This window comes from Chiloscyllium punctatum, chromosome 6, assembly GCF_047496795.1.
Source record: "Chiloscyllium punctatum isolate Juve2018m chromosome 6, sChiPun1.3, whole genome shotgun sequence".
In the NCBI taxonomy this organism is placed as follows: domain Eukaryota; kingdom Metazoa; phylum Chordata; class Chondrichthyes; order Orectolobiformes; family Hemiscylliidae; genus Chiloscyllium; species Chiloscyllium punctatum.
Genome location: NC_092744.1, coordinates 75,295,965 through 75,321,808, shown reverse-complemented (window position 1 = coordinate 75,321,808; position 25,844 = coordinate 75,295,965). Strand labels below are relative to the sequence as shown.

General features: G+C 45.1%; 1 protein-coding gene across 1 annotated transcript in view; it reads right to left on the bottom strand.

Moving 5' to 3' along the window:
- The window catches only part of klhl30 (kelch-like family member 30), a 29,956-nt gene extending 4,749 nt beyond the window's left edge, over positions 1 to 25,207 (bottom strand). The window contains exons 1-7 of the mRNA XM_072572946.1: positions 25,061 to 25,207; positions 21,801 to 22,623; positions 13,000 to 13,162; positions 8,323 to 8,409; positions 7,097 to 7,252; positions 3,464 to 3,652; positions 2,386 to 2,531 (exon numbers count right to left, since the gene is read on the bottom strand). Of these exons, the coding sequence (XP_072429047.1) occupies positions 2,386 to 2,531; positions 3,464 to 3,652; positions 7,097 to 7,252; positions 8,323 to 8,409; positions 13,000 to 13,162; positions 21,801 to 22,574 (1,515 nt within the window). The 5' untranslated portion in view covers positions 22,575 to 22,623; positions 25,061 to 25,207. The remainder of the gene's footprint in view (positions 1 to 2,385; positions 2,532 to 3,463; positions 3,653 to 7,096; positions 7,253 to 8,322; positions 8,410 to 12,999; positions 13,163 to 21,800; positions 22,624 to 25,060) is intronic.
- Between the last annotated feature and the right edge of the window lie 637 nt (positions 25,208 to 25,844).

Here is a 25,844-nt window from a genome sequence, read left to right as displayed (position 1 = left end):
TAGTAATTTGCAAGCAAGTTAAGTTCAAACTGCTGCAGTAAAAGTTTGGAGGAAGCAGGTTAACATTAGATGTCACAGCAAAAGCATCCATGCCGTTGGTAAAGAACCTGCCAGCACTGATCAAAAACATCTCCAGTGAGGGCTCTTAGCTCGCAGTGGTTGCTTGGAACAAGTTCTCCATTACAGGGGAATAGTGGTGCAGCGATACTGTCACTAGAACAGAGGCCCAAGCTAATACTCAGGGGTCACAGGCTCAAACTCAACAACAAGAGCAGCCCACAGAATTTCAATTCAACTGATAAAATCTGGAATTGAAAAGCTAGCCTCAGGGACATGAAGTCACCACGACAAGTCGTAAAAACATACCTGGTTCACTCATGCCCTTTAAGGAAGGAAATTTGCCCTTCTTACCGGATGGGCCTACGAGTCTCTTCAGACTCTTAGCCACATTGTTGGCCCTTGACTAACTGTTAAAATAACCTGAGCAAATGACTCAGTGAAAGGGCGATTAGGGGTGGGCCAATGGTGCCCATACCCCATGAAAGATAAATGGAAAGGAATGTGTCTTGTTTGAATATTCTCTTATGCTAATATCTTTGGTGGTTTGGTGCCAAGATCTTTCAGATTACACTCACTTGTACACTTCGGAGTGTTTTAGGACACTGAAGACGCTTGAAAAAAAATGTACATGTTATTATGACTGAGCCACTAAACGCAAAAGGTACCGATAAGGGAGCAATGTGTTTAGTAAAATGCTTATGGCTAGCGTACATCATCAGTGATGGAATCTTGCTGCAATATTTCATAGCAGTTTGCCCTCATGTGGGTACCATTTGGCTTTGGTCAAAAATGCCCATAGATAGACAAGCAGGAGGCTGGAAGAGCACAGCAAGCCAGGCAGCATTAGAAGATGGAGAAGTCAACATTTCAGGTGTAACCCTTCTTCAGGACTGGGGATGGGTGTATGGGGAGCTATGGATAAAGGGAGTGGCAGGTGCAGAGTGGTGAGGTGGGAAAAGGTGAACATCCATAAGGTGGTGATGATATTTATATAAGATGGGCAGGGGAATCATTACTTTCTTCATACTTACATGAGTAAATCACAAAAGACAGGTAAATCTTTGATACAGTGGTCCGTACAGCAGGTTTGATGTGAGTAATTCACCTCCTGACTCCCCACAGCCTGTCCACCATCTACAAGGCACAGATCAGGAATCTGATGGGATGCTCCCCACTTGCCTGGACAGCTGCAGCTCCAGCAAAACTTAAGAAGCTTGACAGCACTTAATTGGCACCACAAACATCCATGTCCTTCACAATGATGCTCAGTAGTAGCAGTGTGTACTATCTACAAGATGCACTGCAGACATTGACAGAATCCTTAGACAGAATCTTCCATATAGCAGGACAAGGGCAGCAGATACATTGGAACACCACATCCCCAAATCACTCATCATCCTGACTTGGAAATGCAATGCCGTTCCTCCACTGTTGCCGGATCAAAATCTTGGAATCAAAATCTCCTTCAGGGCATTGTACCTACAGCACATGGACTGTCAAGAAGGTGACTCACCACCACTTTCTCAAGGGCAACTAGGGAAAGGCAATAAATGCTGGCCCAGCTAGTGACACCCATGTCCCACGAATAAGTAAAAACAGTACATGGGCGGCACGGTGGCACAGTGGTTAGCACTGCTGCCTCACGGCACCAGAGACCTGGGTTCAATTCCCGCCTCAGGCAACTGTCGGTGTGGAGTTTGCACATTCTCCCCGCATCTATGTGGGTTTCCTCCAGGTGCTCTGGTTTCCTCCCACAGTCCAAAAATGTGCAGGTTAGGTGAATTGGCCATGCTAAATTGCCCGTAGTGTTAGGTGAAGGGGTAAGTGTAGGGGAAATGGGTCTGGGTGGGTTGCTCTTCGGAGGGTCGGTGTGGACTTGTTGGGCCGAAGGGCCTGTTTCCACACTGTAAGTGATCTAATCTAATCTTAATTTCCTCTAGGTGATTGGAATTTCCACCAAGATCAACAAAATCTCACCCCACCTTTCTCCCTAATCAAGTTACAATCATCACTGAAAGAGATTAAGACCTTCTTCACAAGGTCAGTTGTTCAATTTAGAAATGTTCAGTCACGTGGAGTGATTCACAAGAAACAATCCTACATTTCAAAGGAAGAGCTGGTGAATTACTGACACTGAATGGCCATGAGGAGAGAACATGGATTTGTATTGGTTCATCGCTTTGAAGACCTGGGAAAACTTTCCTCTGCTTTATCAACACTTACAATTGATGTTACGAGTTAACATTGAGCCATGCTAAGGGAAAGAGACAGTGCAGTCTGGTAATTAAAAGTAACATCAGCCCCAGCTCCTCATTCCACTCCTACCTTCTGCCACATGTTGGCCTCGGAATCGTATGCATAGACTTTCTTCGTGTTGTCTCCGATTAAATAAACCATAGCATCTACAGCGACACACCGGGGAGCCGAGAGGTACTTGGGAATGAATGGAGAGGCAACAACACTCCAGTTATCTGCAGAGACAAAGCAAAGATGTGAAAGGGGATCTGTCGAGAAATTCTGATCACTTTAACTGGATACGTTTGAAATATTGTGTTAGAAAGAACATTTTCTTGGAAGGAAGGGAAGCAAGTTGTGATTCTCTTGGCAACATGGAGATGTTTCAGATTATTACTCAGTGCTGATGGCTTGCTGTGTCCAAGGTAATGTCTGATATTTCTGAGGAGGTTGAAACTATTGCTGTCAGTTTAGGTGATTACTCAATATTTTAGCAACTGAAAGAAATACATCTGAGGAATTTATAAGAGCAGAATAGCAACACACCTTTGTTATCAGACAATCTGATGTTGGGTTCTGAACAAGAGAATAGGGTTGAGTTGTAACTAATTTTACAGCTTGCTTTATGATCAGAGTTGCTGCACTATCAGTATTGTGGGTGTCTTGGGTGTGTTGTGTGACAACAGATTCCTAACATGCTTGATGAAACTTTGCCCTAAATTGAAAACCGTAACTTTAGAATAAATCCCTGTTTCCCGGCATATTTGTGTGCTATTTACTATCCCAATCTTCAGTGTTTCATGTTGTGTATCAGACACTTGAACAATGTGGGGCAATGATGATTCCTCAATGGACCCCGCCTCTCTGCTTCTTGGTTTCTAAGAGAGACAAGGCAATATTAGTCACTTCTTCCAATTGATTCCTCATCCAAGATCTGTTCTACAGCAAGAAGAAGAGTGGGGAATAAAGCAAGGAAGGGAATAACAAAGAGAATAGAATGGGAATGGGAAAAGGCAATGAAATGATGAAGTACACTACTATGCTGACAGGATATGTACAGATTACAAGGAGCTGCATGTCATTTAAAGGAATATCAATTGAAAACAATCAAATCAACATTGCACATTTACAGTTCTCCTTTCTTTCCAGAGTCTTGAACAGCACCTACCTGTGACAGGATTATAACACTGCAGGGTGAGAACATTGTACTTGGCTGCGCATGAACCAATCACATAGAGTTTTCCCATGCAGCCTGTGACAGTGAAGTTAGTGACATACTTCACCATGGGGTCAATCAGGGCCCAGCTATCATTGTACGGGTCATATCGTTCCACTTCCACCACATCTAGTGTCGTACCTGCAATTCAGAAAGTACCAGACTTTACAACAGGATTCATGCCCTGATTCCACCTATGGTATTTACAGAGGAACCTCGATTATCTGAACGAGATGGGCGGGCACGATTTCGTGCGAATAATTGATTATTCGGTTAATTGATTCAATGCCTCTCCTCTGGGGCTCGGAGCTTTCTGGTAAGTCCGCTCCCCATTCAGGAGATGAGGCAGTAGCCCCTGCTCCCCCCAACCACACCCCCCATCTACCCCCCAACCCCGTCCAGCATCATCCCCCCCCACCCGCCCCCCAACCCTGTCCATCGCCCCCCAGTCCGATCCAACATCACACCCCCACTCGCTCTGCCAATTGTGTCCAACATTGGCCCCCACTAGCCCCCCAACCTTGTCCAACACTGCCCCCCCCAACCCCATCCAACACTGGCCCCCCCCACCCGTACCCCAATCCCATCCAACACTGCCCCCCAACCCCATCAAACACCACCCTTCACCCATCCCCCAATCCCGTCCAACACCACCCCCGCTCCCCCCCACCCCATCCAACACTGGTCCCCCACGCCCGCCTCCAACCCCAACCAACACCGCCCACCACCCGTTCCCCAATCCTGTCCATCACCATCCCACACCCCCCAACCCCACCAATACCACCCCCATGCTCGCCCCAACCCCATTCAATACCACCCCCATGCCCACCCCAACCCCATCCAATACCGCCCCCTGCCCGCCCCCAACCCCGTCCAATACCGCCCCCTGCCCACCCCCAACCCCATCCAATACCACCCCCGGCCTGCCCCCAACCCCGTCCAATACCACCCCCATGCCCGCCCACCCCAACCCTGTCCAATACCACCCCCTGCCTGCCCCCAAACCCATCCAATACTGTCCCCCTGCCCGCTCCCAACCATATCCAATACTGCCCCCGTGCCCACTCCAATCCCGTCCAATACTGCCCCATGCCCGCCCCCAACCTCGTCCAATACCGCCCCATGCCCGTCCCCAACCCCGTCCAATACCGCACCCCTGCCCGCTCCCCATGCCTGGCCCTAACCCTGTCCAATACCACCCCCTGCCCGACCCCAACCCCGTCCAATACTACCCCATGCCCGCCTCCCCAACCCCGTCCAATACCGCCCCCCCACCCAGCCCTGACCCCATCCAATACTTACCCCTGCCCGGCCCCAATCCCGTCCAATACCGCTCATCCCCAATCTCGTCCAACAATGCCCACCCACCCCCTCCAACCTCATCCAACATTGCCCTCCTGCCCACACCCCAACCCTGTCCAACTCTGCCCCCACCTAACCCCCAACCCCGTCCAATACCGCCCCCTGCCCGCCCCCAACCCGTCCAATACCGCTCCCTGCCCGCTCCCAACCCCATCCAATACTGTCCCCCTGCCCACACCCAACCCCATCTAGTACTGCCCCCTGCCCACCCCCAACCCCATCCAATACCACCCCCACGTCCACCCAAACCCCATCCAATACAGCCCCATGCCTGCCCCCAACCCCATCCAATACCGCCCCCTGCCCGCCCCCAATCCTGTCCAATACAGCCCACTGCCTGCCCCCAACCCCATCCAATACCACCCCACTGCTTGCCCCCAACCTCATCCAATACTGCCCCCTGCCCGCCCCAATCTTGTCCAATACCGCCTCATGCCCGCCCCCAACCCCGTCCAATACCGGCCCCCTGCCCATGCCCCCACCCGCCCCTAATCCTGTCCAATACCACCCCCTGCCTGCCCCCCTGCCCGCCCCAACCCCATCCAATACTGCCCCCATGCCCGCCCCAATCTCGTCCAACACTGCCCCGTGCCCGCCTCCAACCCCGTCCAATACCATCCCCCGCCCACCCCTGACCCCATCCAATACTTCCCATGTCTGCCCCCAACCCCGTCTAATACCGCTTGCCCCAATCTCGACCAGCAACACCCGCCCACCCCCTCCAACCTCATCCAACACCGTCCTCCTGCCCACCTCCCAACCCCGTCCAACACTGCCCCCACCTGACCCCCAACCCCGTCCAACACCACCACCCTCAACCACGTCCAACACTGACCCCCAACCCTGGCAGACACTGCCCGCCCCCAACCCTGTCCAACACTGCGCCCCCCCACGTCCGCCCCCACCTGACCCCCAACCCCATCCAACACCGCCCGCCCCCCGACCCTGTCTAACACCACCTCCCTATCTGCCCCCAAAAGCCATCAAACGATGCCCCCATCCGCCCCCATTGAGGGGGTTTGGCTGGTCCATAACAACACCCAGAATCCTGAAGTGTCCTCTGGTGTCTGTCCTCTGTCGCCCTCTTTCTATCAACTGGGAAATGATCAACCATCTCCATCTTCTGCCTTATTCTTCCTCTTGTTTCCCAGAACTACTTTTTACATCGTACACTGAACTACTCCCATACAGTGCAGAGTATTTCTAACTGTTTGTGAACATGGAGCTTGATCATGCCTAACCTCTTACAGTTACACAGCCCCTAGAAAGTCAAAAATATTTCTTCAATTCTGTCAGTTTGAGTTATTCTAGTTAGCGGAAAAGGCTTGAGTGGCCAAGCTAGGCTCAAGGTTGTAAAGGATTTCTGAAGGGGATACTATCACTTGACCATTTCGCATTTGGGGGAACTCTAGAACAGTTTTAAAATAAGGAGTTTCCCACTTAACTTGGAGGTGAGGAGGAATTTCTTCTTTCGTGGGCAACACGCTGGCACAGTGGTTAGCACTGCTGCCTCACAGTGCCAGAGACCCGGGTTCAATTCCCGCCTCAGGTGACTGTCTGTGTGGAGTTTGCACGTTCTCCCTGTGACTGCGTGGGTTTCCTCCGGGTGCTCTGTTTTCCTCCCACAGTCCAAAGATGTGCAGGTCAGGTGAATTAACCATGCTAACTTGCCCGTAGTGTTAGGTAAGGGGGAAATGTAGGGGTATGGGTGGGTTGCGCTTCGGCGGGTCGGTGTGGACATGTTGGGCTGAAGGGCTTGTTTCCACACTGTAATGCAATCTAATCTAGAAGGACATTAGTGCTTGGAATTCTCTTCTCCAGCACCCAGCAGAGGCGGGGTCACTGACTATTCAATGTCACTTTCAAGGCTGAGCTAGACAGAGAGACAAGACAGCCAAGGGTAAACATGAGATGATGGGGGGGGGGGGGTGGGGGGCGGCAATGGAAGGGAAAATGGAGTTAAGGCCACAATCAGATCAGCCATGATCTTACTGAATGGCACAATGGTCTGAATGGCCTACTCCTGCTGCTATTTCCTATGCCTTTCTGAACTTGTACATCAGCATTTCACTACCAGAAGAAATAGACTTGGAAATTTATTGATGTTCTGGGATGGCCTAATGAGTACATCAATATGAAATAAAACATCATGTTTGCAATGTTTCATTTGAGTGTTCACTTTATCCCATAACGTTACACTAGATGCAATCGCTGGCCTGCTACCTCCAACAGCATAGAGTTCTCCATTTAAAGCTGCTGTGGCGTGGTTGGTTCTGGACTTCAACATTGGAGCAATGGGTTTCCAGCTGCCTTCTTTGGAATGGAATTTCCAAGCTTGGGTTGTTGACCATGTGTCAGTCTTGCTCCCTCTGGAACCTCCTGGAAAGACAATAGCTGAATATTTACCAAGTAATTGTGACAAACATTTCAACAATGTTTTTTTAAAAACATTAGCCTTTTATTGACAGTATTCTATATATTCCCTGGGAGAGAAGGTACCTAAGACAGAGAGTGATACCTAACAATGATGAGGTTGAGAGATACACCTTGGAACAGCTAGGCTGGATCCCATCACAAATTTCCAGAAGCCAATTGGAAGATCCAACCATTAACCTATCAGAGATTCCCACTGTTTCCACTTCCTGCTCAGTTCTGTTTACTGATAGGATAACACAGGACCCATATCAGGCTGTGTGTATGGACCCAATTCTTTCCCTTTTAAATGATTCATACTCCACAGCTTCCAGTCACCCAGAGACTCTTGCACTTTGTCTCCCTGAGATCTCCAGTTCATGCCCTGATCTGCCTAAATTGGCAAGAATTACTTGTCCAATATTCTCAGAATTGAAGATCCAGCTCCTTCTATCTCATAAGACAGCAGATAAAGCAACAAACCAATCCTTTACGGTAAGTGGATGCTCCTCAGAACAGATCAAATATTCCTATCATGGTAAAGCTCAGATTTAATATGAGGGTCAGGACCACGTTTCATTTCCTGAGAGTTTGCCCAGAAATCCAAAGGGTATTCACAACCGTATTTCCAACCCAGTGAATACTGGGCCATTTTTCCTACTGGAGTACCCTCCCACCATTTGATGTTACAAACTCCCCTCTTGAAATCTGTAAATGTTCCCTAGCATTCTGACATCACGCTGGGATGTGTTCCTTTCAGGTTTGTATGGTGCTATTTGATCACTCAGGAGTTCCACCAATATCCAAAGCACCTTTTAACTGATATCACCAAAAAACAAATTATTAATTATTCATCCCATTGTTGTTTGTGGGTCCATCTGGCATTAACTGGCTGCTGCAGTGACCTCACTTAAAGGTAACTTATTTGCTGTGAAACAATGCGGGGCATCCTGTGGATGTAAGTGGTGGTATACAAATGCAAATTATTTCTTTCTTTCCCAAGTTTCCCCGAGCATTTCTTTAGACAGATATCTCACCAGTAACATAGATGTCATTGTTCAAGGCTGTGACGGAGAATCCCCATTTGTAGTGATCCGGGAAGTCGGGAAGGACAGTCCAGCGCTCTGTGGGCACAAGGTATCGGGTTATCAGCATCACCATCCTCACAACCAGGAGGCTGTCGGAGATTCTTCACTCACATCCCTACACGTTAATCAGACCAGAGCACGGAAAGAAGCAGTTTGGTTTTTTTTATGTATGAACAGCAATCTGACCTGATTCCACTTTTCAGCTCTTGTCCGATAGCTTATTAGGTTATGGCACTTCAAGTCCTTATCCAAGTACTTTATTTTTGATGGTATGAGAGAATCTGCCTCTAGCATCTGTTCAGGCAGAGTTCCAGATCCATTCTACCTGCTGGGTTAAAAGGTTCTGCCTCAAATCCCATCTCAACCTCTGACACTATATCTAAGGCCCTTGGTTATGAATTCCTCAATCAAGAGGAAGAAGGTTGTCCTATCACAGAGAGCCCTCATAATGTTATACACTTAATTAGGTCTCCGCTCAACCCTCTCTCTTCTAAAGAAAGCAACTCTCACCTATTCCAGTCTTTTATCATAACTGAGGGTCTCTAATGGGGCCGCATGGTGGCTCAGTGGTTAACACTGCTGCCTCACAGCATCAGGGTCCTGGGTTCGATTCCCGCCTGTGTGGAGTTTGCATATCCTCCCTGTTTCTGCATGGGTTTCCTCTAGGTGCTCTGGTTTCCTCCCACAGTCAAATGATGTGCAGATCAGGTGAATTAGCCATGCTAAATTGCCCACAGTGTTAGGTGTGCTAGTCAGGGGTAAATATGGGGTAGGGGAATGGGTTTGGGTGGGTTTCTCTTTGGAGGGGCGGTGTGGACTTGTTGGGCCGAAGGGCCTGTTTCCACACTGTAGAGAATCTAATCTAGTCCAGGCAACATCCTCATGAATTTCTTCTGTACTCTCTCTCATGGAATCATATCCTTCCTATAGTACAGTGGCTGCAAATGGTTTCACAGTTATGGGCTAGCCTGGTGTTTATATCATTCCAGCGTAACCTCCCAGCAAACTGGCAGTCGGCAGTGTAGTGCCGGGCAAGCCCAGGTGGGACTTTGCCCAGCATGGGTGAGACAATGCCCACTGTGGATGAGAGTGTGCCCAGCCCAGGTGAGAGTGTGCCAGGTCCAGGTGAGAATGTGCCAGGTCTGGGTGAGACGATGCCCACTGCAGGTGAGATTGTGCCCAGTCCAGGTGAGAGTGTGCCCACTGCGGGTGAGAATGTACCCAGCGAGGGGGAGAGTGTGCCCAATGCGGGGGATAGCATACCCAATGCTGGTAAGAGCATGCCCAGTGCAGGTGAGACCATGCCCAGTCTAGGTGAGATCATGCCCAGTCTGGGTGAGAGCGTGCCCAGCATGGGTGAGAGGGTGCCAGTGCAGGTGAGACCGTGCCCTTATGGGGATAACCCAGTGTGAAGGGACTGCAGGCCTGTGGCTGAGGAAAGGACTATAATGTTTAACTTCTAGCTTTATGTCTTTTTCTACTTTATACTAAAAAGAATTGTAGTGATAACTTTTTTAACTTATTCCTTTTACCTTCTATTTTTGTTCCTAAAGATTTTGTACCTTGGTACCTTTGTACTTAAGATGGTGCCAGGAATAGCGAAGTTGTACACTTTTCACTGACTCCTGTACTCCTAGACTTGAGTACACCTGACCATAAAACCTAAAATAAGTCTAAAATCCTGTGATCTGTGCCTTAGGCAATGTAGTTACGTACCCCATAGGTTTGTTCGATCACTTGGTCTACATTGTCCAGCTATGTTCAGTAATCTGTGGACATACACTCCTAAGTATCTCCAGCTGCTCTATGCGTTTCAATATCCTATTTATTGTGTATTCCCTTGTTGTATTAGCCTTTCCCAAAAAACACTTCTCTGAATCTGTTCATACGTGTATACAAACTTTTATATCTTCTGCCCAGAAGCAGAGAGTGGAAGAGAATATAATTGGTGTGGAAGGGGTCCTTGATTATGTTTGTTGCTTTCCCAATGCAAAGGAAGTATAGATGAAGTCAATGGATGCATGGCCGGTTTGAGTGATGAACTAGGCTCTGTTCACAACTCTCTGTAGTTTCTTTCAGTCTTGGGAAGAGCAATTGCTAAACCATACCATACTGCATCCAGATAGGGTGCTTTCTTCAGTGCTGTCAACCAGTTTGTCTACTTCTTTAAAGAATATATTTTTGTTGATAATAAATAAGTTAATTTTGAGTTTGTTAAAGAAACTTGGTGAATGACTAATTCTGGATAACATTATTAAAAGGAAACCAATTTGACCATTTGGTGATTAACTCAAAGCATTTACGATAATGGTATAGTTTGTGGACTGATGGTGATTAATTATCAGCACATTCCTTCCACCAGAGTGGTATCAATTAACAATCATTTGGCCGTTTTAAAAAAAATTCTACATTATATCTCCTGGAGCAGTTGAGAAACTATTTGAAAATTGAATGGAAGAGGCAGCACAATGAGCAGCTCTGGGCAGTTGGGAATTTGAAGAGTTTTCTCTGTATGAAATATATATTAAGACTCAGATCCTTGAGTGCTTTCCTCTTAGTCAGATCACACGTTCTAACTTCTTCGTTTCCTAACTGACCAGATAAGCTGCAACCTGAACCATGAGCACTATTTCCTGATGACTTGTTTGGAATCCTAATGCCCTGCTGTCTTGTCTTGGGACACTTTTGGAAGTGTTCCCTCAATGGGTTTCTCAAAACTGTTTCAAAGAATTTCTCTGAGTCAGGAGCTCAGATTTACTGTTCAACATATTCGAGGTTTGCCTGCGAATAACAAGGTTTGATCAGCCACTTCTTAGTTATAAGGAAACACTTCTACATTTAGCAAGCTGACACAACCATCAGTTGACATTTCACTTAAAACCTGATACCTGGTTTGGGCTTCTAGTGAGGAGCAATCCTTTTACACGGTGAGTTGTTTATCTGGAATGCATTTTACTGAAAGGACGATGGAAGCAGATTTAGTAGTAACTTTCCAAAGTGGAATTGAATTTGTCCTTCAATAGAAAATAAGGTCAAGACCATGCATCTTTTGTTTTATTTTGAATTGTGGACTAAAATGGGAAAAGCACTGTTTTAAACCAAAGACAATGAAAGAAGTTGCTGAACTTTTAAAAGCAAGTTACTGGAACTCATTTTGATTTGTTTTTACACTGTTGCTTAGGATAAGAGGGTTTGAAGGAGAAGCCATTGGATCCCTGAAAGGGAAGGAGCTGTTCTTTTTCTCTTCAGTCAAGCTTGAAGAATGGTAGTTTATTTCACCCCACCAGTAGCTGCAAGTCCCTCATCATTTTATGAACTTCTATAAGGGTCACACCTCAGCCTCCGACGCTTCAGGGAAAATAGCCCCAGCCTGCCAAACCTGCCAAACTGGCAACATCCTTGTAAATTTTTTCTGAACTCTTTCAAGTTTCACAACACCCTTCCTATAGCAGGGAGACCAGAATTGAACACAGTATTCCAAAAGTGGCCTAACCAATATCCTATCCAGCTGCAACATTACCTCCCAACTCCTCTGCTCAGTGCTCTGACAAGTAAAGGCAAGCCTACCAAATGCTTTCTTTACTGTCCTACCTACCTCAACTCCACTTTCAAGGAACTATGAACCTGCACTCCAAGGTCTCTTTGTTCAGCAACACGACCCAGGACTATACCATTAAGTATATAAGTCCTGCTCTGACTTGCCTTTCCAAAATACAGAGCCTCACATTTATCCAAATTAAACTCCATCAGCCATTCCTCGGCCCATTGGCCTATCTGATCAAGATCCCGTTCTACTCTGAGGTAACCTTCTTCGCTGTCCACTACACCTCCAATTTTGGTGTCATCTACAAACCTACTAACCCTTCCTCCTTTGTTCACATCCAAATCATTTATATTAATGATGAACATCAGTGAACCCAGCACCAATCCTTTTGGCACAGGCCTCCAGTCTGACAAGCAACCCTCCACCAACATTCTCTGTTTTCTATCTTCAAGTCAGGTAGAAGGCTTTGAATTAAAAGTCAGTTATTTCTTGACATTCCCCACGATTTCTGCATCCAAATGGCTAGTTCCCCCTATATTCCATGTGATCTACTCTTGCTGATCAGTTTACCATGAGGAACCTTGTGGAACACCTTACTGAATATATTTAATGAACTGGCCCCAACAGCTTCCTGTGGAAGAGAATTCCACAGGTTCACAACTCTCTGAATAAAGACGTTCTTCCTCATCTCAGTCCTCAATGCCTTACCCCTTATTCTTAGACTGTGATCCCTAGTTCTCGACTTCCCCAACTTCAGGAACAATTGTCTCACCTCTAGCCTGTCCAGTCCTATCAGGATTTTATATGCTTCTGTGAGATTCTATGAATAGCTGGAAAAACAACACCCTCATCAATATCTAAAATATTGCGTCATAAAAAGTGACATCCCAGTGTCTAAAACACAACTTAGTCCCAATGCCAAGCACACAATACATTAACTGGCCCCATTATTTGAATCCAGCATCATTCACCATAATTCCTATATCTAACAGACTAAAGCAGTCACAGTCACAAACACACTGCACTACAGAAGCCCATTGCCTAGCATACACCACACAATTCAAGCTCAAAGTGTAACTCACTCATCCTGATGTTGTAAAAAGCACAATTTTGTGACAGCATCTGGTTATCTTCATCTTCATCATCAAAATCATCCATTGCCCGTCCTCCAACCACCACCAGGACCTCCTGCAGCTTTTTGAGGCCAGGGTCATGTCTTTGCCAAGCAGGTCCCTCTTTTTCAGTCTAACAGCAGAACACAAGAAAAGCCAGGGATTATAAACAAAGACAATTGTGCTCACTCAAAGTTTGATGGTCTTTTTTTCATCTTACTTACTTCTAGGTGTTTTTTTGTTGTCAGATTTTGAATTACTCTAATGGTTGAACCCCAGTTACTGAGCTCTGCAACAGTGTTTATCCTTACATCAAGAAACAAGCTTCAAGGAATGTACCCAGGCACATGAACAGTACACTCAGGTTAGCATCAATGCAGTTACAAAACTATCTGCTACTTTCATAAGATGTTACTCCACTCTTCCAAAATCTCACAAAGTGGATTACATGAAACTTTATATCAAATTTTAAAAATTGAAATGTATTCAATAAATAAAGAAGCCAAGAATGATTTAATAGTATAGATACAGTATAGATCATGCAGAGAGACAGTGAAGGTATTGGAATGTATTTTTTTTGTTGCAGAATGCAGTAATAAAAATTTCAACTTTGTGAATGCCCTTTTTTAAAAAAATAATTGACTTTTAATTCAAATGAATCCAAAATTCTTGAATTTTCAAGATTCACAAAACATGTCTTCTGGTATTTCTGAAAAGCTAACTATTCTTCAAGAGATTTCCTGAACATTTCTAGTTAAAGAAGATAGTTTCCTAATATCTTGCTGAACAGTTACTCAGGCATCCCAAGTCTAGCCTACCTGATCCCACTGGTTACATGAAAACTCAACTAATCATCAAATCTGTATATATTTGAAAATTGTGGTACAATCTCTCTCATGCTGATTCACCAGGGAGATGCACAACAGACGGGTCCGTTATGCAGTACCAAGGGCTTAGTCCACTTAGACTGCAGCAGTTCAAAAAGATGACCTTCTCAATGGCAATTAGGGATATTCAAGAGTAGATGGTGGCCTAGTGGGTAATATTACTGGACTAGCAAACTATTAGCCCTAACTAATACTCTTGGCATTCTTCATAGGGATATGAATTAAAATTCCATCATTGCAGCTAGTAGAATTTAACTTAGTCTTAGTAATGGTGATCATGAGGTTATCATTGATTGTTGTAAAAACTCATCTGGTTCTTTAATGGGAGGGAAACGTATCATTCTTACCAAGGTTTAATTTATATGTAACTCCATACCACAACAATATAAACTGCCCTCTGACAAGGCCGAGCAAGGCACTCAGTTATTCAGGATTTGGGCTGGTTAAAAATACAGGCCTTGCCAGCAACACTTGCACCTCAGGAAAGAATAAAAAAAAATTACTGGCTCACACCCCCACAAAAGATTAATGAAACGAATGAAACTTTTTAAATATCAAAGTACATCAGTGAAGTCATCTTTGAAAGAGGGTTTTTTTGTTTCGACTTTGATTGCAACATCCTCTCCAATTTCTGTACAACTTCTCTATGGAAGGGTAAGAAGGACTTGCACAGATCATCATTCAAGAGTACAGTCTGTGTTAAAAATAGCCAATATGACAAATAACCAGTAAATCTGTATTTGCTACACGTGGAATGTTGACTCTAGCATAGCTCCCTCATGTTCCTCAAATAGAACCACGGGTCTTTTCTTGAATATTTATTGCCCATTCCTAATTGCCCAGAGGGCAGTAAACAGTGAGCCACATTGCTGTGGGTCTGGAGTCTGTGGCCAGACCAGGTAAGGATGGCAGTTTCCTTCCCTAAGGACATTTGTGAGCCATGTATTTTGTTTCTAACAATCAACAACTGTTTTATGATCATAATTAGACTTTTAGCTCCAGATTTTTATTGAACTCTAATTCTACTATCTGTAAATACAGGATTCGAACCCAGGTCCCCAGAATATTACCTAGGCCTCTGGATTAATGACCTAGTAATAATAACACTAGGCAATTGCCTCCCTATTTACATCCATCTGAGCCTTAATTTGGCAGCTCATCCAAAAGACGATACGTCCAATGAGTCATTAGCCTACTGACAAACTCAAGACCTGGTGTGTGACTTGAACTCACAACCATCGAAGACAAAGAGTAACACCATTTAAGCTGACTATCATTTGGTAATACAAATTGAATACACCTTAGGTGAACAGTGTACTTTGAGGGCCATTATAGGGCAGTCTGCAGGGACCATACCTTGTAAACACATAATAGGATGGTCCTTTCGAAGGTGCCAAACCTGTATTCACAATAATGTAATGTGACTGATGATGAAAGTATACATATTCAAGAGAAAACAGGATCAAACCTTTTTTTTAATACTCTCATGTTATAGTTGTTTCCCCACCTCCTTGGAATGAGTTATCAAAGAACCACTGGCATTTACAGAGCTATTCTCCAACATAAATATTCATTCATTGACACTGTGAGGTTTTCAAATGCAACCATATCACACAAAACACTTGCACGTAATTGGTGACTGGCTAGCTTAGAGTTCAACCAACATAGTAGATTACGCAATCAATGTGAAGTTGCTTCTTATAAGATCAATCATGCAATGGAGGCTTTTGAGGGAATTTGGCTCAGGCAGCAATATTCGAATTCCTTCTCAGGTAGCGATAAATATTTTGGCATCTGAGACTGATGTGTGTTATATTGACTTTCATGTGAGACTGTAGTACACTAAAGCTTTAGCCCTGTCTCTGAAGATGTACAATCCATGAATGTCTTTACAGAACCTATTAATTTATTAGAATTTCAATTGCTACTTCATATTACTCAGACACTGTCAGTGATGAAGTAAATTGATAACTCTCTTTTCATTTTTCACATCTATCAGAGGTCAGCTTGACTAAGTCTGTCCTAACACTATGGGGGGAGGAGAGCTTTAACAGAGAATTGGAAATAGTTGTGGAGGGCAGGGAAGGAAAGGTCAAATTAAAATCATAAAATCTGATCTCAACAGGCAATGAGTGTGTCTGTTTCCATTTTAATTCTGTCAGATATTGGGACGTTCTACTATTTTGTCTTGGAGAGTGAATCTGTATATGATATTTGACACTTGAATCCAGACCTTTCACTGATACTTTCAAGTTAATGTCTTCGGTATAGAGTTTCCAGGGTGTGCAGGCAACCCAGCAACTGAGCGTCTCAAATAGTCAAATTCAGCAGGTACATTATTTCCATGGCACTGTTTGTGGATCAAGTAAAACAAGAACACTGCTCTTGAAAATCTACTGTCAGGGTTAACTGCCTGCACCACCCCTCCATCCTAAATCCACACTCCTCCCTGCTTCTCCCATTCGACCCATTTTCTCTGAGATGCCATAATTAAGACAGTTCCAAATGCAGCTTTTTTGCATACTAACATTTCCACTTCTAATCTGACTGTATGGGAGATGGGAGCGTTGAAAATAATAATGAGATACTGTCGTTAGTGTCTGACCTCCCCAGTCCAGGATCTCTCTCCCACATGCAATCTCTCCTCCTCCCATCCCTGTTCTCCAAAAATACCATGGCCTTGATGCTCACAAATACACTTCCCTGAGTAAAATCCTTTCAATTGCTCCCACATTTCCACCATGACTTCACCAAACGTGGGACACTGTTATACTTTTACTGCAAGGCAGGGATCATTTCCAAGAGATTCCTGGCACTTGATTTATATTATTCAATCAAATTGTTTTTTAGACTTGTTTATACCCTAGACTCTTATGATATTTAATTTTATTCACAACTGAGGACATTTTTATCCCCTACAATCTCCGAAAGTTCCACTGTCTACTTGGACACAACCAACAAGATTTCTCACGCATTGTTTGCTTTTCAAACTGGTAATTATCAAGTTATTCTGGAACGTTTATTCCATCAGGCTATGTCTTAGTGTAATCAATTTTCTCTTCCTTTAACTTGAGGACCATATTCTCTCAATTTCAGGTCGAAACAATTATGTGCTTCACAATGCTTACATGATGATCCTATGTTCCAGATACTTGATCTCTTAGTCCTCTTCAGAACAACAATAATATGCATTTATATGGCACTATTTAAACAAAAAACAAGATGTTTCACAGAAATATATTAAAACACAGAGCCACAGGGCAATATGTGACCATGAAAAAATGTGGTCACAGAGGCAGGTGTTAAGGAGCACTTTAAATAGAGTAGAAAGCACAGGAGGGCTTCACATAGTGCAGGGCCTCTAAAGACAATCTAACAAAGATAGTGCAGAGGGGGTGGGAGTTACACAAGAGAATTCCAGCAGAGCAGTTGCAAGTCAGTTACTAATATACTGACCAAACCTCCCCGAGAGTCAGGTAGCAGGTATTCCCCCAGGGATTCTCCTGATTAACCTCAGTAATTTAGTTAGACAGTTTCCCAACAGCACATTACCTTTCTGCTTAACTTCTATTTAAAATTGGAAGAAGGTAAAATGAGCTTCAGATTGAAAGCACATGGCAAATGTGCAAATGATTATAGAAACATCAGTGAGAAAACTTTGACTTTCACAACAGATTAGCAATAGTAATACCTTCACCACTAGTGGGTTGTGGAAAGGAATCATGACAGTATAATCTGTAATGAGTATCTTTAGGACAGGGAGCCAGGAATAAAATGTCACCCAGGGTTGATGCTTCCATTGATGTCCAATGATTAATGTTAGAAAGTATGTGCTCATCATAAACACAGAAGGACATTAATAAACATGTAATTGAGAAATAGACTTCCTTGGCAATGACTTCAATATATTCTGGATTAGTGGTGCTGGAAGAGCACAGCAGTTCAGGCAGCATCCAAGTAGCTTCAAAATCGACGTTTCGGGCAAAAGCCCTTCATCAGGAATAAGGGCAGTGAGTCTGAAGCGTGGAGAGATAAGCTCGAGGAGGGTGGGGGTGGGGAGAAAGTAGCATAGAGTACAATGGGTGAGTGGGGGAGGGGATGAAGGTGATAGGTCAGGGAGGAGAGGTTGGAGTGGATAGGTGGAAAAGGAGATAGGCAGGTAGGACGAGTCCGGACAAGTCAAGGGGACAGTTACTGAGCTGGAAGTTTAGAACCAGGGTGAGGTGGGGGAAGGGGAAATGAGGAAACTGTTGAAGTCCACATTGATGCCCTGGGGTTGAAGTGTTCCGAGGTGGAAGATGAGGCGTTCTTCCTCCAGGCGTCTGGTGGTGAGGGAGCGGCGGTGAAGGAGGCCCAGGACCTCCAAGTCCTCGGCAGAGTGGGAGGGGGAGTTGAAATGTTGGGCCACGGGGCGGTGTGGTTGATTGGTGCAGGTGTCCCAGAGATGTTCCCTAAAGCGATCTGGACTTCAATATAGCTAAGTGTAAGGTAGTGGTAGGATGAATAAGGACATTGGTGTCTCAATGTGCCAGATGGATGAAGGGACCTGGAGATGTAGGTAAACTCATTATTACAAGTCACAACACAGATTTAGAAGACTTGTAAAAGAACAAACAAACCACTCGGAATAATTTCTAGAAAAATAGAAAGGGAGCTTATGTTAAAGTTGTAAAGAATATGGGTCAGATCGAACTTGAAATACTCTGAACAATTCTGCTCTCCATAAAATAAAGTGATTATAGAGGTACCCAGGAAGATGTAAATAAGATTCACAAAGAGAATACTAGTGTGAAGAGATTCTATCACTCAAGCAGAATTGTAGAGAATACAGCTTTTTTTTACCATTGAAACAAAAAGAGAATACAGCTTTTTTTCCATTGAAACAAAAACTGTGAGGGGGGTGCCCTGATAAAAGTCTTCATGATGATGAAAGGATTTGATAAAGTACAAGTCGAGAAGGTAAGACCTGACCTAAGTACCATCAATATAAGATAGAACATGGAATTCCGTGGGACTTCTTGAACAAGAGAATGGTTAGAATGTGATACTCACTATGACTGGAATGACTGACATACGTTCAATAGGTGCATTCAAGGAAACTTTTGATAAGCATATCCTTTATGTATAGGAGTTGGGAAGACATATTGAGGTTATACAGGACATTAATGAGGTCTCTTCTGGAATACTGTGTCCGGTTCTGCTTAGCCAATTATAGGATATTTTAAAGCTGGAGAGGGTTCAGAAGAGGTTTACCATGATGCTGCCCAGCGTTATAAAGAAATGCTGGATCGGCCAGGACTTTTTTCATTAGAACATAAGAGGTTGAGAGGCGATCTGATAGAAGTTTGTAAAATAATAAGAGGTATAGATAGAGTTAGTGGTAGTTGTCTTTTCCCTAGGATGGGGAATTTCAAGACAAGGGGGCACATTTTGAAGGTGAGAAAAGGGAAATTTAAAAAAGACGTAAGAGGCAGCTTTTTTACATAGTGGGTGGTTCGTGTGTGGAATGAACTTCCTGAGGAAGTGGTGGATGGGGATACAATTACAATGTTTAAAAGACATTTGGACAGAAACATGAAAAGGAAAGGTTTGGAGGGATATGGGCCAGGAGCAGGCAGATGGGACTAAGTTTAGTTTGGGATTACGTCTGACATGGACTGGTTGGATGGAAGGGTCTGTTTCTGTTCTGTGTGACAATATGACTTTATGAGGAAGGAACATAGAACATAGAACATAGAACAATACAGCACAGAACAGGCCCTTCGGCCCACGATGTTGTGCTGAACTTCTATCCTAGATTAAGCACCCATCCATGTACCTATCCAAATGCCGCTTAAAGGTCGCCAATGAATCTGACTCTACCACTCCCACGGGCAGCGCATTCCATGCCCCCACCACTCTCTGGGTAAAGAACCCACCCCTGACATCTCCCCTATACCTTCCACCCTTCACCTTAAATTTATGTCCCCTTGTAACACTCTGTTGTACCCGGGGTGGGTACAAGGAAGGAATAGAAAGATATATTGGAGGGGTTAGATGAACTGAGATGAATCTAATTTCATTAGATTCTGATAAATGGGACTTCTGTCTGACAATCAGGGTTGGCCCTTCCTATTTCTGCCATGTCCCTGATTCAGCCATGACCTTACCCAGGTTCCCAGATTCTAGACCATTGTAGAACTCTACCACTTGAAGAAATGAAAGCAGCATCGAAGAGACCACAAAAAGGCTCTGAAAGGCTTTTCCAGGATTAGTGGATGAGGCTGAAGCCAAGGCTGAGGCTTCCTGAAGGCAAGCAATCAAAGGAGAAGCAGGCTATGACTGCACCCTCACTATCCAGTTGACATGAGTGTAACTCTTCCCACAAGGCCACAATTCACCTGATAGTCCCGAGGACAAGAAACCAGTGTCAGACAAGTGAGAAATGTGGCAGTAACCTATATTCCAACCCCTCTCTGCCACCCTCCACAGTCATTTGCATCTAGCAGGTAGGTGGTCCCAGCAGGAGTTGGGGAAGGGTCACGGGGGCGAGGAGATTTTGAGATTGTTGTGACTAGCATCACACAATCTCTCATCTCTTGCCCTCTGATAGCCTATCCAAAACTGGATTGAGGATGAAACTCTAGCTTACATGGAAGCACAGTTCTGTCATTGGAAGCCTGCTCTAGCTGCTGGCTGAATTTGTATTCCCTGCAGGTTAGTCTAATGTTTTTTGCAAGTAAATGTCTGGCCAGTCATGTGCTAGGCACAAGTATATAATTTCAAGATACTTCCAGCACATTACACAATATTTATTGTAATTTAATAGCACAAACTGTTCATTCCTCCCTCTCTTCTAACACGATCTATCCAAAACAATCTAAAAAGTTACTCATCTGCTAAAACCAGATAAAGCAAAATAAAATGTAATTGCAGGAAGAATTATTTAGGGATCACCAAAACCTATCAGAACAAAACTCCAGTGACTGAGAATCATTGTAAAGGTAGCTTGGTTAGATTCCGACCTCTAAGTAAACATTAGGTATCAATTCTTTACACATAAACCACCCAGACTTTACCCTTTAATTCATTCTCAAATATCCACCAGTCACGTATAAACCATTCAGATGAGTAAGTTTGATGACACAGCCTATAGCTCACTGTTAGGTATTCATTACAATTTGATAAAAAGAACACTTGAACTCTTCAATCAAATTTTAGTTTGTCACCCCAAACCAGCCAACAAGAACCCATCTTCATGCAGCAAAAACAGGAAGACATTCCAAGGTTCTTTATGGGAACATGACATAAGCAAAATTTGATACAAAGTGACACGAGGAGATTAAAGGGCGGATGACTAATGAGCATTAAAAAGGACAAAGGTGGGAGGGAAGGGGTTAGTGAGGGCATTGTGGATCTTCAAAGTTAAGGGATCAGAATGGGAAATACGTGGATGCCCTGGTGGTTGTAAAGCTTCAAGAATCTATCAGAGATAGGGAGAGACCAGGCCAAGGAGGGATACAGGATCAAAGATGAGATTTATAAAAATTGAAATGATGCCAAACAGGGAGCCAATGTACAACAATGAGTGTAGTGATAGTACTGTACCTCTGGACCAGGAGGACTGGGTTCTAAGTCCCACCTTTTCCAGAAGAGTGCAATAATATTGCTGAACGGGTCAACTAGAACATAGTTTTTTTTTGTAGAACGGGGTGAATGGCACTTAGCGTGAATGAGCAAACAGACATGACTTTGGATGAGTTCAGATTTATGAAGGGCAGAGAATGGATTTGCAACCAGCCACATATTGGGATAGCTCATTATTCAATGTTTTGACCATTCCCCACTGAGCTGTTTCTGTTTTCCCAGTTGAATCACAGCCTGCCACCACTGAGAGGCACATACCTTGCTGCGAAAGCCCTCTATCTGCCTCCTGCAGGGCTCGCACTCCTGGATGAGCTTGTCGGGCAGAAGCTGGTCTCTCAGATATTCCACGGAGAGCAGAGGCAGGTGGACCAGCTCGAAGAGTTCGGGAAGCAGGCGACTTCTCTGCGCCTCATCGTGTCGGATCCAGCGGAGGAGAGCCTGCACCAGGGACTGCTCCTCTTGGATCTGCAGCAGCTCTGCACCGAGGTAGCCCAGCAGCCTCTCGCTGCCCAGCAGGAGGAACTCCTCACTTTGGGACACTGCCTCAAAGTTTTCCAGGAGGAAGGAGCGGGCTTTGGCAATGACCTCCGGACAGCCATACAGCTCACCGAGCTCATAGATTCCCAGGCAGTTGGTCGGGTCGATCTGGTGCTGGAGATAGCGGCTGCACACTTTCTGGACACTGCTGAACTGCAGCAGGTTGGCGGTCTGGGTCAGGGATTCCACATTCTGCTGGTTGATGGTCAACTTGCCTGTGTAGGCAAATTCGATCAGGCTCTCTACGGCAGCGGGCTCCAATTCCTTCAGCTCCACTCTCGCTGAGATGCTCTCGACAAACTCCCCACTGAACATGGCATGGAAGTAGACGCTGCAGAGGGCCAGCACGCTGCGGTGGCACGGGAACTCTCGGCCACCCACCAGGAGGGTGACATCTGAGAGCTTGGGGTTGGACCGCAGTGCCCGCAGCCCCTCCAACACGCTCTGCGGGTGCGAGGCCAGGCAGAAATCCAGGTCATCCACGTTCCGCACCATTCCCACTCCACTGGACCACGGACACGGCGTTTGCAGATAAGGTGTGATCCTGGGGCAGAGATATGTACGTTTCAGTTACAGTCCAAGGATATTCATAGAGTCATAGAATCCCTAAAGTGCAGAAGCGGACTATTTGGCCCATCACATTCACAGCAACGCTCCGAAGAGCATCCCACCCTATCCCGTAACTCCAGGTTTCCTGTGGCCAATCCACCTGACCTGCACATCTTTGGCCACCTACCTTATCAATATCCGTTATATTGGCTTGCCCCACTTTTGGAGGCCCCAGTCTCTGCCATAGAGTTATAAAAAGTCTACAGTGTGGAAGCAGACCATTTGGCCCATGGAGTCACACTCTGAAAAGCATCCCACCTAGACCCACAACCTCACCCTGTCCCTGTAACCCTGCAATTCTCATGGCCAATCCACCTGACCTGCACAACTTTGGACTGTGGGTGGAAACTGGAGCACCTGGAGGAAAGCCACGCAGACACAGGGAGAACGTGCAAACTCAGTTGAGCTGGTTTCTGCTGAGGCACCACTGCAGTCTGCTAGTGCAGTGTGCCTGAGGGACTGCACAGAGGGGCTAGTGGCGGTATTGGTAACACAGCCTCAGTGGGCACACCTGTAATGTATGATTCAATGATAACTGCAAGGTTGACAATGTTAGCAATCAGATGGTGGAGGGTGTTGTAAGGCACCATATAGATTAAGCGCAAGGAGATGCCCCATAGAAACAAAAATATACCCCAAGACAGCAATCGTTTGAACAGATAGTCCAGGCATTACCATATCTATGTTTTCCGGGAGCTTGCTGTGAACTGTTTCAGTGGTATTGTTACAATATAGAGTCACAGAGTCATAGAGATTTATAGCACGGAAACAAACCCTTCGGTCAACCTGTCCATGCCAACCAGATATCCAAACCCAATCTAGTCCCACCTGCCAGCACCCGGCCCATATCCCTCCAAACCCTTCCTATTCATATACCCTTCCAAATGCCTCTTAAATGTTGCAATTGTACCAGCCTCCACCACATCCTCTGGCAGCTGATTCCATACACGTACCACTCTCTGCGTGAAAATTTGCCCCTTAGGTCTCTTTTATATCTTTTTCCTCTCACCCTAAACCTATGCCCTCTAGTTCTGGACTTTCCGACTCCAGGGAAAACACTTTGCCTATTTACCCTATCCATGCCCCTCATAATTTTGTAAACCTCTATAACGTCACCCCTCAGCCTCCGATGCTCCAGGGAAAACAGCCCCAGCCTGTTCAGGCTCTCCCTATAGCTCAAATCCTCCAACCCTGGCAACATCCTTGTAAATCTTTTCTGAACCCTTTTATGTTTCATAACATCTTTCCGATAGGAAGGAGACCAGAATTGCACGCAATATTCCAACAGTGGCCAAACCAGTGTCCTGTACAACCGCAACATGACCTGCCAACTCCTGTACTCAATACTCTGACCAAGAAAGGAAAGCATACCAAACACCTCCTCACTATCCTATTTACCTGCGACTCCACTTTCAAGGAGCTGTGAACCTGCACTCCAAGGTCTCTTTGTTCAGCAACACTCACTAGGACCTTACCATTAAGAGTATAAGTCCTGTTAAGATTTTCTTTCCAAAAATGCAGCACCTTGCATTTATCTGAATTAGACTCCATCTGCCACTTCTCAGACAACCCTCCAAAAAGACTTCACTGATTGTGAAGCAATGTGGTTACGAAATGCATTACATCAATTCAATTTTTCTCTTATATTTGAACTCAAAGATCCCAGATTCTGGATCCAAGGGCTGCCCTGCTATGTGTCCAGCTGACCCACTTCACAACGCATGCTGTATGAGGCCAGGCTCAGTTGTGATGCTTCATGCGGTTAAATAACTACCAAGGGGGAGATCACATCTGAAGAATAGGCCTCTACATAATGCCCAAGAGGGCAGATGGTGCCACAGTGACCAGTAAAACTGTCATGTTTCAAGGCGTTGTTCCATAATTTGTCATTTATACAACAATGATAACTGGGTAAGCCTGTCACATAGAGTCCTGTCATACAGAGATCACCCTATCACAGGTTGTGAGAGAGTGTTCTGTCACAGACAACGTCCTGTCTAATAAAATCCTGCAATAAAATCTCCTGTCACAGTACACCCTGCCTCACATTGCGCTCTACTAGTTGGTCTGCAGTCAGTTTCAGGGAAGTATTAAGATTCAAAGCAGATTAAACAGAGAAGAAATTGAGTCAACAGGAACAAAATCGTGATCAGCAGGAGGAGGGAAAACACCACTCCAACACTTGGGCCTGAGTTGCTGTTAACTTTCGGCATCTACTCAAATGATGATGACGGCTAACAAAACCTCCAAAATATTCTGCTCTCTGAGTGAGCAGTTATGTTTTGAGATCTCTCACACAAACAGTGCAGCATGACTATTTAACCTTTACCAATTGCTCTTGTCTCCCCTTGAACTCAAAAGGTGAAACTTACCCAAGCTCTTCTTGGAAATATTAGAGACACATCCAATTGGATTTCCTCACCAAGTGAAGGTTTGATTCAGAGTAACACAGAAGGTTTGCACAGGAACGGAGCTGGGCTCAGGAGGCGAGTGTGGGTTATTGTGTCTCCACGCAGACTGTCATGTTCCTGCTGTGTTGAGCTATATTTATCCTCTCCAGGCACACAGCACTGCGCTGGCTATCTGCCCTCCCACCCGGCCACCTGTTCTTAAAGCAACACTTCAGTCAGACAATATCATGTAACACCAGCAAGCCACTTATTTCAACATATAATAGAAGCAAATATGTTTTCACTTTACCAAATGAGGCTCCTGACCTTATATGCTGGTGACCGTGATTCATTCCACTCAATTTTCAGGGGCAGTCAACTCTAATTTTGTGTTTGAAACATCCACACGCCCCCACACATCCCTGGATGTCAATGCGGCACAGGAGTCCTGGAAAACCACCTAGTTCTGGACAACAAACAGGGATTTTCGGAATGCCCAGAAGGGTCCCTGGACCCAAAACGATGATTCTGTGTTCTCTCCACAAAGAAAGAAAGGTGATCTGCTACTGGTATTATCACTGGATTGTTAACCCAGGAATGTTACAAGGAGCCAGGTTCGAATCCTGCCTCGGTAGGTGATGGAACTTGAATTCAATATAAAGAAATGAAATCTGCAATTAAGAGTCTGGTGATGACTATGAATTAGTTGTTGGAAAAGCCCATCTGGTTCATTAATGACCTTTAGGGAAGGAAACTGCCATCCTTA